Below are 14,959 nucleotides of genomic sequence, written 5' to 3'. Positions count from 1 at the left end.
GGATTGAACCGGTGTCCTCATGGATGCTGGTAGGGTTCATTAACCACTGAGCCACAACGGGAACTCCCTCATTAAGAACTGAAGAAAGAGCACTGTGGGGAGGGAGCAATAAGTGTGTCTCTGTTTGTGATCTGGTAACAAAAAAAAAAGACTGAGTGGCTTCAACAACAGAAATTTATTTCTCACAATACCAGAGACAGAAGTTCAAGATTAAGGTGCTGGTAGATTCAGCATCTGGTGAAGACTCGCTTTCCTGTTCATAGATGGCCTTCTTCTCACTGTGTCCTCCCATGGCAGCACAGGGGGGAAGCAGACTCCCTTGTGACTCTTGTAAGGGCACTGATCCTATTCATGAGGATTCCCACCTCATGACCCAATCACTGTCCAAAAGTCCCATCTCCAAATACCATCCCATTGGGGATTAGGTTTTGATCTATGAATTTAGGGAGGAGGGAACACAAATATTCAGTCCATGGTAAAGTGCAAAGGCTTGCCTGAAGTAGGGAAGAGCTTAGTGTGTTCAGAGATCAAAAAGGGGGCCAGTGTGGCTAGAACATTATAGCCCGGGAAGATGGGAGAAGTAGACAGAAGGCAAGTCATACATACAGGGTCTTGTACACCACAGAGGTAGGCTGGAATTTTATTTTCTGTGCAATGCAAAGCCAGTGAGTGGCTTTGTGCCGAGTGGCATGGCCTGACTTACATTTACGAAAAAACTGATCTGGTTATATGTGAATAAGTAATGTAGGCACATGAGCAAAAGCAGGAAATCCAATTAGAAGGCTAGTGCCAAAAAAAAAAAAAAAAGAAGGCTAGCACTAGTCCAACATAGAATTGATGGTAACTTGGAACAGGGTGTTGGCAATGGAGCTGGAGAGAGATGGGTGAATTTGAGAGATATTTGGACGAAACTTGAGAGGGTTTGCTATAAGATGGGATGATGGAGAGGGAGAGATCAGTGACGAGAGATTTTTGACAAGCATGTGGATGGATGTTTGTATCATTTATTGAGAGGAAAAATTAGGAGTGGAGGGAATAAAATTTGAGATGTCTCTTAAATATGTAAGTGAGGATAAAGTAGTTCAATGTTATCTATATCCACCTTATCTCCAAGGGGGAAATCAGGTATGGAAATATAAATTTGAGAGATATCAACATATTTCTAGTATTTAAAGCATGGTAATGGATAACCCACCTAGGTTCATAGTGTAGAGTGAGAAAAGTAGACAGCCCAGAACTAAGTCATGTAGCAACAGATTTATAGAGGTCAGAAATATCCTGCAAAGGAGACCATAGGAGTAGGAAGTAAAATAGGAAGAAAATTAGGAAAGTTTGATGATGCAGAAGCTGATGAATTAATTTCCTAAAGCTTGTATAACAAATTTCCACAAATTTGGTGTCTTAATATGAACAGGAGTTCCCTGACTCAGCGGGTTAAGAATCTGGCATTGTGACTGCTGCGACTCAGGTCACTGCTGTGGCAGTTTCGATCCCTGGCATGGGAACTTTCATATGCTGTGTGTGTGGCTAAAATACATACATAGATGTACTCTCATAGTTCTGGAGGCTGGAAGTCTGAAATCAGAGTGTTGGCAGAGTCGTGCTTCTACTGAAGGCTCTTAGGAAGAATCCTTTACCTCTCTCAGCTTTGGGTTTGCTCCTGGCAATCCTTGGTGTCTCTTGGCTTATACCTGCCATCCTTCCAGTCACCACCTCTATTGCTGCATGGCCTTCTTCCCTAAGTTTATAAACTTTAAAAAAGTCTCCCTTTCTTTTTTCTTTTAAAGCTATCAGTCATTGGATTTAGTGCCCACTCTATTCTGACTCATCTTAATTTGATTATATCTGCAAAGATCCTTACCACAAATAAGGTCAGCTCACAGATACTGAGAGTTAGGACTTGAATATATCTTTTGGGAGGACGCAAGTCAACCCACTATAGTCTATTATTATCAATTTGTGATCAGCATCTATTCTCAATCCCTTCTATGCTTAAATCTGTTGCTCAGAAGATGGAAACTAGAGATCACCTTTTCAAGACTCCCTTTCTACAAGGATTCTGGATATGATATAGGTTCTTCAGGTGAGAGATTGTATGGAGGCTTGCATGGAGGCTTGGAAGGTACCAGCTATGTTTCCCACAATGGTGTTGGTTAATGTAAGATTCCTAGCAGACCTAAGTTTTTGTGGTGCCTAGACACTATTTTCCACACTGATCACTTCGAAGCCATGAGACACATAACTATGGTAGTGATTTCCTATGGTTTTATGAGTTCTGGAAGTAGTAGCTCCTTGAAGTCCACTCTTTAATCATTCCAGTGATTTTGTAGATACCAAATTCCTTACTTTTGTGTATTATATATTTTTCTGTTTGAAATGCTGTAATGGTTTCTGTTTTCTCTATTGATCTCTGGCTGATAAGTAGAAAGGGTTTCAATAAGAAAGCTCACCTGCACCAGAAATCCACTAATAAAAGGTAGTGTTAAATTGCCCATGGAAAGCTACCTGTGCCAAAAATCCACTGAGGAGGTAATAAAAGGTGGTGTTAAAGTGCCCATGGAGTTTGCATCATTTAATTTCAGTTTCCAATTGTTCATTGCTAGTGTGTAAAAATACAACTGCTTTTTGTATCTTTAAAGTACATTTCTTGAAGGAAGCATATAGTTGGATTTAGCTTTTCAAAGCAAAGATTACCTTCTTTGTCTTTTCGTTGGAGTATTTAGATCATTTTCATTGGTGTATTGTGATTACTGATATGGTTTGGTTTCAATCTACTTTTTTGAATTTGTCCCATCTATTCTTTGTTTCCTTCTTTTTTTCTTCTTTATTTTGGATTAATTGAATATTTTTATGATTTTATTTTATCTCTTGTGTTGACTATAAACCACATCCTGTTCTGTTATTTATTTGTTGCTTTAGGGTCATAGTATATATCTTTAACTTATCATGGTTTAACTTCAAATGATTTTATACCAGTTAATGTATAGTATAAGAAACTCGTAGTAGTATATTTCCACTTCTTCAGTGCTAACCTTTGTTGTCATAATTTTTTTTCCCTTTTCCTTTTCACAGCCATACCTGCAGAATATGGGAGTTCCTGTGCTAGGGGTAGCAGCTGAAAGCCTAGACCACAGCCATGGCAACACCAGGTCGAATCTACATCTGCAGTCTACCCTGTAGCTTGTGGCAATGCTGAATCCTTAACACACTGAGTGAGGCCGGGGATGGAATACGCATCCTCAAGGACCCTATGTTGGGTTCTTTTTTCTTTTTTTGTCTTTTTAGAGCTGCCCCCACAGCATATAGAAGTTACCAGGCCAGAGGTTGAATTAGAGCCACAGCTGGCTGGCCTTTGCCACACACAGCTGCAACACAGGATCTGAGCCATGTCTGCGACCAACACCACAGCTCACAGCAACAACAGACCCTTAACATACTGAGAGAGGCCAGGGATCAAACCTGCATCCTCATGGATGCTGGCTGGGTTTGTTACTGCTGAGCCACAGTGGGAACTTCCTGTTGTCATACTTTTAAATAATATTATAAACTCCACAAATTATTTTTACTTAACAATGATTTATCATTTATAGATTTATGTAAAGAGAAAAAATTAAATATATTTACTCATGTAATTTATTACCCTGTGTTTTTTATTCCTTTCTATAGATTCATATTTCCATCTGTTTTCATTTTCTTTCTACATGAGGGACTCCCTTTAATATTTCTTGTAGTATATGTCTTCTGGTAATGAAATCTTTCACTTTTTTTCTGAGAAGTCTTTATTTTTGCCTTTATTTATTTTTTTTTTTTTAGGGCCACACCCATGGCATATGGAAGTTCCCAGGCTAGGGACTGAATCAGAGCTACAGCTGCTAGCCTCCACCACAGCCACAGCAACGCCAGATCCGAGCTGCATCTGTGACCTGTAGGTCACAGCAATGCCAGATCCTTAACCCACTGAGCAAGGCCAGGGATTGAACCTGCATCCTCATGGATACTAGTCAGATGCATTTTCACTGAGCCATGGCTGCTTATAAAAGTTTCTCTTTATGTTGCTACACTGGAATATTTTGAGTATGCTGTGCCTTGGTGTAATTTCCTTTATTTTTCTTACATTGAGTTTGGTTTGGTGAGCTCTTACACATATAGTTTAAAATATTTTAATTTTTGGAAAATTATGCTTATAGTATAAGCTTCAAAAGAGCTTTGGCTTACAAAGCATAAGAAAAATGGCTTGGGCTGCAGTCAGTAAAAAAAGTCACTCCTGATCCTGGGATCCATGGGATGTGTAAGAGGAAATATCTGCCATTTGTGAAGATGTGAAGGGCACCTATATTCTTGGAATATCCAGGATTCAAATAAGAAGCTTGTGGTAGAGCTGCTTGTGGCAGCTTACATATAATGAGCTGTATCACAGTACATGTTAGAGAAGGAAAACAGGCTAGTGTCAACATCTGAAAACTAAACATTATGTATACCATAAATGATTAATGTAATCTTCTTGCTCTATATAGAAATAGGCCTCTTTTGAATATATCACTTATAAAATTGTCATGAATGCTAAGATTGTTTTGGCTATTTGGAGTTTTTGTGTTTCCATACACATTTTAGAATTATTTGTCCTAAGAGTTCTCTTGTGGTGCATCAGATTAAGGATCTGGTGTTGTCACTGCAGCAGCTCAGGTAGCTGCTATGGTGTGGGTTCCTAGCCCAGGAACTTCCACATGCTGTGAGCATGGCCAAAAAAGAAAAGGTTAAAAAAAATTGTTTTATGTGAGAAATTCCCTCGATATTTTGATAGATTGCAAAAAATGCATAGATTACTTTGAGTAGTATGGTCATATTAACAATATTAATTATTCCAATTAACCAGTTTGAGCATCTTTTCATAGGCCAATTGGTCATCCATATGTCTTCTCTGGAGAAATGTCTATTCGGTTCTTCTGCCCATTTTTTTTTATGGCCACACCTGCAGCATATGGAAATTTCCAGGCTAGGGATCATATCAGAGCTACAGCTGAGGCCTAAGCCACAGCCACAGCAACACCAGATCTGAGCTCTGTCTGTGACCTATGCCACAGCTTGCAGCAACACCAAAATCCTTAACCCACTGAGCAAGACCAGAGATAGGACACACATCCTCACAGAGACAGTGTTGGGTCCTTAACTTGCTAAGCCACAATGGGAACTCCTCCATTTTTTAAATTGCGTTGCTTAGTTTTTTTTTAAAAAAAATTTATTGAGGTATAGTTGATTTACAGTGTTGTCTTAATTTCTTCTGTACATTTAGGTATACATTCATACACACACACACATATACACATTCTTTTTCATATTTTTTTCCATTTTGGTTTATCACAGGATATTGAATATGGTTCTCTATATTGTACAGTAGGACCTTATTGTTTATCCATCCTATATATAATAGTTTGCATCTGCTAATCCCAAACTTCTGATACATCACTCCACCATCTCCCGTCCGCCTTGGCAACCACAATTTTGTTATCTGTGTGTGAGTCTGTTTCTGTTTTGCAGAGGAGTTTGTGTCATATTTTAGATTCCACATGTAAGTGATAACATATGGCATTTGTCTTTTTCTTTCTGACTTACTTCACTTAGTATGATAATCTCCAAGTCCATCCATGTTGTTACAAATGGCATTATTTCATTCTTTTTTATGACTGAGTAGTATTCAGTTGTGTGTGTGTATGTGTGTGTGTGTCTATACACACCACATCTTTCTGCATTCATCTGTCAGTGGACATTTAGGTTGCCTCCATGTCTTGGCTATTGTAAATAATGCTGCTATGAACATAGGGATGTGTGTATCTTTTTGAATTATAGTTTCCTATATATTTATGCCCAGGAGTAGGATTACTGCATCATATGGCAAGTCTATTTTTAGTTTTCTGAGGAACCTCAATACTGGCTGCACCAGTGGTTACACCAATTTACATTCCTATCAGTGTAGGAGGGTTCCCTTTTCTCCAGGTTGTTTTTTGATGTTGAGTTGTATAAGCTGTTTATATATGTGAGATATTAACCCCTCGTTAATCATGCCATTTCAAGTATTTTTCCCATTCAGTAGGTTGTCTTTTTGTTCTGTCAGTGGTTTCCTTTGCTGTTTAAAAGCTTTTAAGTCTAATTAGGTCCCATTTGTTTATTTTTGCTTGTATATCCTTTGCTTTCAGAGATCCAAAAAATATTGCCATGATTTATTTCAAAGCATGTTCTACCTGTGTTTTCTCCTAGAAATTTTATGGTTTCTGGTCTTACATTTTCATCCATTTTGAGTTTATTTTTGTATACAATATGAGAAAATGTTCTAATTTCATTCTTTTACATGTAGCTGTCCAGTTTTCACAAAAGTATTTTTCCCATTATATATTCTTGTCTCCTGTGTAATAGATCAATTGACCATAAGTTTGGGGGCTTGTTTTGGGGTTCTCTATTCTGTTCCATTCACATATGGTCTGTTTTTGTTAGTACAACTGTTTTTATTACTGTGGCTTTGGAGCACAGTCTGAAGTCAGAGAGCTCTGTTCTTTTTTCTCAATTGTCTTGGCTATTGAGTTTCCTTTATGTTTTCACAAAATTTTTAAACTTTTTGTTTTGTGAGAAATGCCCTTGGTATTTTTATAGGGATTGCAATGAGTCTGTAGATTTTCTTGAGTACTATTCTCATTTAATAATATTGATTCTTCCAATCCATGAACATGGTATATCTTTCAATCTGTTTGTGTCACCTTGAATCTCTCTTAAATTTTTTCAAATACTGGTGTTTTACCTCCTTAGGTAGGTTTATCCTCAGGTATTTTTATTCTTCTTGATGCAATGGTAAATGGGCTTATTTACTTAATTACTCTGATAGTTCATTATTAGTATACAGAAATGCAGTAGGTTTCTGTATGGTAGGTTTTTTTTGGGGGGGGAGTGGTTTCTTTAGTATGTTCTGTGTATTATCACATCATTGACAGTGAGTTTTACTTCTTCCTTTCCAATCTGAATACCCTCATTTCTTTTCCTTGTCTGCTTGCTGTGGCTAGGACTTTCAATACTATGTTGAATGAAAGTGATGAGAGTGGATGTCCATGTAGTATTCCTGATCTTAGGGGTAATGCTTTCAGCTTTTCACCATTCAGTATGATGTTAGCTGTAGGCTTATCATATATAGCTTCTTCCATGTTGAGGTATTTCCCCTCTATACCCACTTTATGGAGAGTTTTATAATAAATGTTGACTTTTGTCAAAAGCTTTTTCTGTATCTACTGAGATGATGATATGATTTTTATTACTTGGGGTTTTTTCTTTCTTTTTTTCTTTTATTTTTTAACAGCTGCACTTGCAGCATATAGAAGTTCTTGAGCTAGGGGTCAAATCAGAGCCACAGTTGCAGGCCTTTGCCACAGCCATGGCAATACCAGATCCAAGCCACATTTGTGACCTATGCTGCAGCTTGCAGCAATGCTGCATCCCTAACTCACTGAGCAAGGCCAGGGATGAAACCCACACACTCACAGAGACTATGTTGAGTTCTTAACCCACCAAGCCACAATGGGAACTTCTATTCTTCAGTTTTTTAATGTGATGTGTCACATTGATTGATTTCCAAACACCGAATCATCCTTTCATCTCTGGGATAAATCCATCTTGCTCATGATGTGTGATCCTTTTAATATATTGTTGGATTTGATTTCCTCATTTTTTGGGGGGGACTTTTGCATCTATGTTCATCAGTGATATTGGCCTATATTTTTTTGGGGTTTTTTGGGGTTTTGTTTTTTGTTTTTGTCTGTTTGCCTTTTCTAGGGCCGCCTCCTGTGGCATATGGAGGTTCCCAGGCTAGGGGTCGAATCGGAGCTGTAGCCGCCGGCCTACACAACGTGGGATCCGAGCTGCATCTGCAACCTACACCACAGCTCACAGCAATGCCAGATCCTTAACCCACTGAGCAAGGCCAGGGATCGAACCCGCAACCTCATGGTTCCTAGTTGGATTCGTTAACCACTGAGCTATGACGGGAACTCTCGATATCTGTGTTTTTTGTGTCAGAGTGATGGTGGCTTTGTATAATGCGTTCTGAAGTGTTTCTTCCTCTACAGCTTTTTTCCTTTTAAATCTGTCCATTTTTAAAAAATAATTTACATTCTTCTGTAGCTTTATGGAACAGTTTGAGAAAGGGAGGTGCTAACTTTTCTGTAAACATTTGATAGAGTTCACCTGTGCTGCCATCTATTCCTGGACTTGTATTTATTGGGAGGTTTTATTTATTTAACACTGATTCAGTTTTAATTCCTGGTAAGAGGTCTATTCATATTTTCTGTTTCTTCCTGATTCAGAACTGGGATACTTTACACCTAAGAATTTTCCAGTTTCTTCTAGGTAGTACATTTTATTCACCTACAATTATTTCTAGTGATGTTTTATGATGCTTTGTGTTTCTGTGGTGTCAGTTGTATCTTCTCCTTTTTCATTTCTGATTTTATTGATTAGAGACCTTTTTTTCTTACTGGTCTAGGTAAAAGTTATCAATTTTGTTTAACTTTTCAAAGAACCAGCTCATTACACACACACACACACACACACACACACACACACACACACACACACACATAAAATTTCTTTCCTCCTATCGACTTTGGGATTTGTTTGTTCTTTTTCTGCTTCTTCTGAAGGTTAAATTATTGATTTGAGATTTTTCTTATTTCCTGAGGTAGGCCTATATCACTATAAACTTCCCTCATAGAACTGCTTTTCCTGCATCCTATAGGTTTTGGATCATTGTGTTTTTATTTATCTCTAGGTATTTATGATTTTTTTCTTTTTGTCTTTTTAGGGCTGCAACTGCAGCATCTGTAAGTTCTCAGGCTACAGGTCGAATCGGAGCTATACCCACCAGCCAAGGCCACAGCCACATGAGATCAGAGCTATGTCTGCAACCTACACCACAGCTCATGGCAATACTGGATCCTTAACCCACTGGGTGAGGCTGGGGGTCAGACCCACATCCTCATGCATACTATTTGGGTTCATTACCATGAGCCATGATGGGAACTCCCATGCATTTTTTTAAATTTTGTTTGATTTCTTCAGTGACCCATTGGTTGTTTAGTAGCATACTGTTTAGCCTTTGTGTTGTTTTTTTTTGTTTGTTTTGTTTTGTTTTGTTTTTCCTGATAGTGATTCCTAGTCTCATAGTTTTGTGGTTGGAAAAGATGCTTGATATGATTTCAAATTTTTTATAGTTACTGAGGCTTGTTTTATGGCCTAGCATGTGATCTATCCTGGAGAATGTTTCATGTACAGTTGAAAAGAATTGTATTCTTCTGCTTTTGGATGGAGTGTTCTTTATATGTCTCTTAAGTTTATCTGATCTAATGTGTTGTTTAAGACCATGTTTCCTTGTTGATTTTCTGTCTGGATGATCTATCCATTGATATAAATTGTATGATAAAGGACCCTATTAGTATTGTATTACTGTCCATTTCTCTTTTTATGGCTGTTAATATTTACTTTATGTATTTAGGTATTCATATGTTGGTGCATATATATTTACAACTGTTATATATTCATAAATTGATCACTTGATTATTACATAATGACCTTTGTCCTTTGTTACAGTATTTGTTTTAAAGTCTATTTTGTCTGAAATAAATATTGCTACTCTGGCTTTCTTTTACTTTCATTTGCATGGAATACCTTGTTCCATTCCATTCCTTTCACTCTGTCTTTGATTTGGAATGCATCTCTTGGAGTTCCCGTCGTGGCGCAGTGGTTAACGAATCCGACTAGGAACCATGAGGTTGCAGGTTTGGTCCCTGCCCTTGCTCAGTGGGTTAACGATCCGGCGTTGCCGTGAGCTGTGGTGTAGGTCGCAGATGTGGCTCGGATCCCGCGTTGCTGTGGCTCTGGCGTAGGCCGGCAGCTACAGCTCCGATTCGACCCCTAGCCTGGGAACCTCCATATGCCGCGGGAGCGGCCCAAGAAATGGCAAAAAGACAAAAAATAAAATAAAAAAAAATGAAATGCATCTCTTGTAGGCAGTGTATCTATAGGTATTGTTTTCATACATATTTAACCACTTTATGTCTTTTGATTGAAGCATTTAGTCCATTTACATTTAAAGCATTTACTGATAGGTATGTACTTATTATCATGTTTGGATTCCTTTCTCTTTTTTTGTCTGTTACTGATTTTTGGTTTGTGGTTACCTTGAAGTTTATATATAATTTCTACATACACATGATTATTTCAAGTTTCTGGTCTCAAGTTTGAAAGCATTTTAACAGCCCTGCATTTTTATATTCCCCCTCACTTTTACTGTTTTTTACATCATGTTTTACTCTTTTTTGTGTATCCCTTAACTACTTATTGTGGATAACAATGATTGAACCACTTTTTAAAATCTTTTATCTTTTGCTTGTCTCAAAATTTTTTATCTCTCCTTCACATCTGAATGATAGCCTTGCCAAGTATTCATGGTTGTAGGTTTTGTGTTCCATGAACTTAAATATATTGTGCCACTCTCTTCTGGCCTCCAGAGTTTCTGTTGCAAGGTCAGTGGACTCTCTTCTGGGATTGCTGCTTTTCTCCTTGCTACTTTTAATATTCTCTCTTTAATTTGTGCCATTTTAATTACATTGTGTATTTGTGTAGTCCTCTTTGGGTTGATCCTATTTGGATTCTTTGTGCTTCCTGGATGTAGATGTCTATTTCCTTTCCCAGTTTAGAGAATTTTTCAGCTATTTACATCTTTAAATATGTTTTCTGCCCTTTCTCTCTTCTCCTTCTGGGACCTCTATAATGTTACTAGGTTTGATTTTTTTTCCCCAGAGGTGTCTTAAAGTGCCCTCACTTTTTAAAATTCTTTTTCCTTTTTCTATTCATCTTAAATGATTTCCACTACTCTGTTTTCTAATTTGCTGATCCATTCCTCTGCATGTAGTATTGATTCCTTCTAGTGTATCTTCATTTCTTAATTTCAGTATTTTTTTATTTCTAAAAGTTTTATTGAAGTAGAGTTGATTCACAGTGTTGTGATAGTTTCTGCTGTACAATTAAGTGATTAAGTTATACATATAAACACATCCATTCTTTTTCAGAATTTCCCATATAGATTATCACAAAATATGGGGTAGAGTTTCTTGTGCTATACAGCAAGTCCCAGATGGCCAGTCATTTCATATATACCACAGTGTGCATGCGCCAATCCCAAACCTCCAGTCCATCCTTCCCCCCAACCTATCCCCTGTGGTAACCATAATTTTGTTTAAAAGTCTGTCTGTTTCTGTTTTGCAAAGACATTTATTTGTATCTGTTTTTTAGATTCCATATATAAGTGATATTATATGATGTTAATCTTTCACTAACTTTAGTATGATAATCTCTAGTTAAGTCCATGTTGCTACAAATGTATTATTTCATTTTTTATGGCTGAGTAATATTCCTTTGTACTATGTCTTGTCTATTCCTCTGTCAGAATTTAGGTTGCTTCCATGTCTTGGCTGTTGCAAATACTACTGTGGTGAACATTAGTGCTGCATGTATCTTTTTGAATTATGGTTTTCTCCGGATAGATGCCTAGGAGTGGGATTGCTGGATCATGTATAGTTCTATTTTCAGTTTTCTGAGGAACCTCCATATTTTTTTCCATGGTGGTTGTACCAATACCCAACAATGGTGTAGGAGGGATCCCTTTCCTCCAAACCCTCTCCACCATTTATTGTTTATAGACTTTTTGATGATGGCCATTCTGACTGGTTCCTCATACTAGTTTTGATTTGCATTTCTCTAATAATTAGCAATGGTGAGCATCTTTTCATGTTTTTTGTCCATCTATATGTCTTTGGAGACATGTATACTTAGATATTCTGCCCAATTTTTTAATTGGGTTTTTGTTTTTTTGATATTGAGCTGCAGGAGGTGTTTATATATTTTGGAGGTTAATCCCTTATTAGTTGCTTCATTTGCAAATATTTTCTCCCATTCTGTGAGTTGTCTTTTAATTTTATGGTTTCCTTTGCTGTGCAAAAACTTTTAAGTTTGATTAGGTCACACTTATTTATTTTCATTACTCTAGGAGGTGGGTTTTATGTCAGCAAGTGTTCCACCTATGTTTTCCTCTATGAGCTTTATTATATATGGTCTTATATGTAGGTCTTTAATCTGTTTTAAGTTTATTTTTGTGTATGATGTTAGAGAGTTCTAATTTAATTCACTTACATGCAGCTGTTCTGTTTTTCTAGCACCACTTAATGAAGAGACTGTCTTTTTTCCCCTGTATGTTCTGGCCTCCTTTGTTATAGATAAGTTGACCATAGGTGTGTGGATTTATTTTCTGGGCATTCTATCCTGTTCCACTGATGTACCTTTCTGTTTTGTGCCAGTACTGTAATGTTTTGATGACTGTAGCTTTATAGTACAGTCTGAGGTCAGGGAGTCTGATTCGTCCAGCTCCATTTTTCTTTCTCAGGCATGCTTTAGCTATTTGGATTCTTTTGTGTTTCCATACAAATTTAAAAATACTTTGTTCTAGTTCTGTGAAAAATGCCATTGGTAACTTTATAGGGATTTCACTGAATCTGTAAACTGCATTGGGCAGTATAGTCATTTAGACAATATTGATTCTTCCAATCCAAGAGCCTGGTATATCTTTCCATCTGTTTGTGTAATCTTTGATTTCTTTCGCCAGCATCTTATACTTTTCAGAGTACAGGCTTTTTGTCTCTTTAGGTAGGTGTACTGCTAGGTATTTTATTCTTTTTGATACAATGGCAAATGGGATTGTTCCCCTAATTTTTCTTTCTGATCTTTCACTGTTAGTATACAGAAATGCAATAGATTTCTGTGTACTAATTTTGTATACTGCAACTTTACTGAATGCATTGATGAGTTCTAGCAGTTTTCTGGTAGCATCTTTAGGATTTTTCTATGTATAATATCATGTCATCTACAAACAGTGATAGATTTACTTCTTATTTTCCAGTTTGGATTCTTTTTATTTCTTTTTCTTCTCTGATTGCCATGACTAGGACCTCTAAAACTATGCTGAATAAAAGTGGAGAGAATGGACATCCTTGTCTTGTTCCTGATCTTGGTGAGAATTCTTTCAGCTTTTCATCTTGGAGAATGATGTTAGCTTTGGGTTTGTCATATACGGCCTTTACTCTGTTGAGGTAAGTTACCTCTGTTCCTACTTTCTGTAGGGTTTTATCAGAAATGGGTGTTGGGTTTTGACAAAAGCTTTTTCTGCATCTACTGAAATGACATATAGTTTCTTGGCTTCATTTGTTAAGGTGATGTATCACTTTGATTGATTTGCAGATACTGAAGAATCTTTGCATCCAAGGGATAAATCCCACTTGATTATGGTATTTGATACTTTTAATGTATAGTTGGATTTAATTTGCTAATATTTTGTTGAGGATTTTTGCATCTATGTTCATTAGTGATACTGGCTGATAGTTTTCTTTTTTTGTGTGTGCTATCTTTGGTTTTGGTCTGGATTACCAATTATATTTAACGAATTAATTAGTTTCTGATGGTACCTATTATTAATCAAAGTAAAATTATGGGAAAACTATCTTTAAAAGCTTTACCATTTTATCAATTAATTAAACAAATAATTTTTTAACATCTAGTTTGTGCCACAAAGAGAACTAAGTGTTATTTTCAAGAGTCATGTAAGCTCATGGAAGAAGCCAGATATATAAGCAATGATGACATTATTTTTTCTTAAAGACTGTCATGGAGTCTTTCATATTATTCTGGTTTTGAAGGCCAATCCCAGTATTTATATGTTTATCTTTGTTATAAAACCAAAAAACCTCTGTATTTTAATCATATTTGTTATTTCACTGACTACACTAAAAAAAAAATCAATCCCATGAACTACTAATTGATTACACGGATGGAAAAAATCTCTCTTCATTCCTCCTCTGCATTAACACTCTTCCTATTCTCAGTGTGTCACATTTCAGTCCTCAAGCCAGATTGGTTTGTATACAAATATTTCAGCCCATATTTTACTCCTTCAGTTTGGAATGCTTCTCAAAAAAATTATAGAAAAGGTATTCACCCTCCAAAAACTATCAAATGCAAGTTTTCTCAATTTCCAAACAATGCGATAGAACATTCTAATATGTATGGTAGTTATTTTTGCTGCTATCATTACCCATTCTTACCTTCTGTTTTCCTTGAGCAGAAGCTATCTGAGGATATCTTATATGTCCTATAGCATTTAGCATGCAGGAAATGCTGAGTAAATATTTTCTGAGCTTAAATCCACTATAAAATGTGCTGTAAGCAAAAATAATACTTCCACATTGAAATTTTTTAAAAAATCAAACATATCAATGGAAGAGAAAATTAATTTTATTGACTGATGAAAAACTAAAGTGATAAGAAGTATGAATAGTAGACAATAATCACTGAGTTCTGCTGGAATTCTATTTTTCTTCTTTTCACTTTAAGCCAAAAGGACATAAAATTATAGACTGTTAGCTAATCATTTTAAGTTTCCTCAACAAAAACTGCATAGTTTAGCAGTTGCACAGCATTAAATATATACATTTTTGCAAAACCCTGAAAGTTTTAATTTTTGTGTTGACCTCAAAGGCTAATGGAATCACCTACACTGGTCGGATTCAGAGTTTCTTTTCCCTTTTCTGCCAGCCTGTAAAGAAAAATAGGGTGAATTATTTAAGAAGAAACACTTTGGGGACATCTTTTTTTTTTAAGAATAAATAAGACCAATGGCATTTTTGAGTATGAAAAGGAAGCCATTTCTTTCTTGAGTTTGTTGCAAATTTGAATGAACATACCACTAGTTATTTCTACAAATGGTTGAAGTAGATAGTAGAAAACAGTTATCTATTTGAGTTAGTCTAGACTTAATATGATCACCAGTATCTTATTTTTTAGAGTTCATTTTCACTGTCCCATATTGTTTTAAAAAATA

At 36.4% G+C, this 14,959-nt stretch overlaps 1 protein-coding gene across 4 annotated transcripts in view; it reads right to left on the bottom strand.

Moving 5' to 3' along the window:
• Positions 14,354–14,959, bottom strand: part of GKAP1 (G kinase anchoring protein 1) — an 89,169-nt gene continuing 88,563 nt past the window's right edge. For all 4 annotated transcript variants that reach the window (XM_005668028.2, XM_013980151.2, XM_013980150.2 and 1 more), the window contains one exon: positions 14,354–14,674. In XM_005668028.2, the coding sequence (XP_005668085.1) occupies positions 14,627–14,674 (48 nt within the window). In that variant the 3' untranslated portion in view covers positions 14,354–14,626. The remainder of the gene's footprint in view (positions 14,675–14,959) is intronic.

Source organism: Sus scrofa, chromosome 10, assembly GCF_000003025.6.
Source record: "Sus scrofa isolate TJ Tabasco breed Duroc chromosome 10, Sscrofa11.1, whole genome shotgun sequence".
Taxonomy (NCBI): Eukaryota; Metazoa; Chordata; class Mammalia; order Artiodactyla; family Suidae; genus Sus; species Sus scrofa.
The sequence above is the reverse complement of the archived record's forward strand: the minus strand, read 5'-3'. Positions and strand labels throughout refer to the sequence as shown.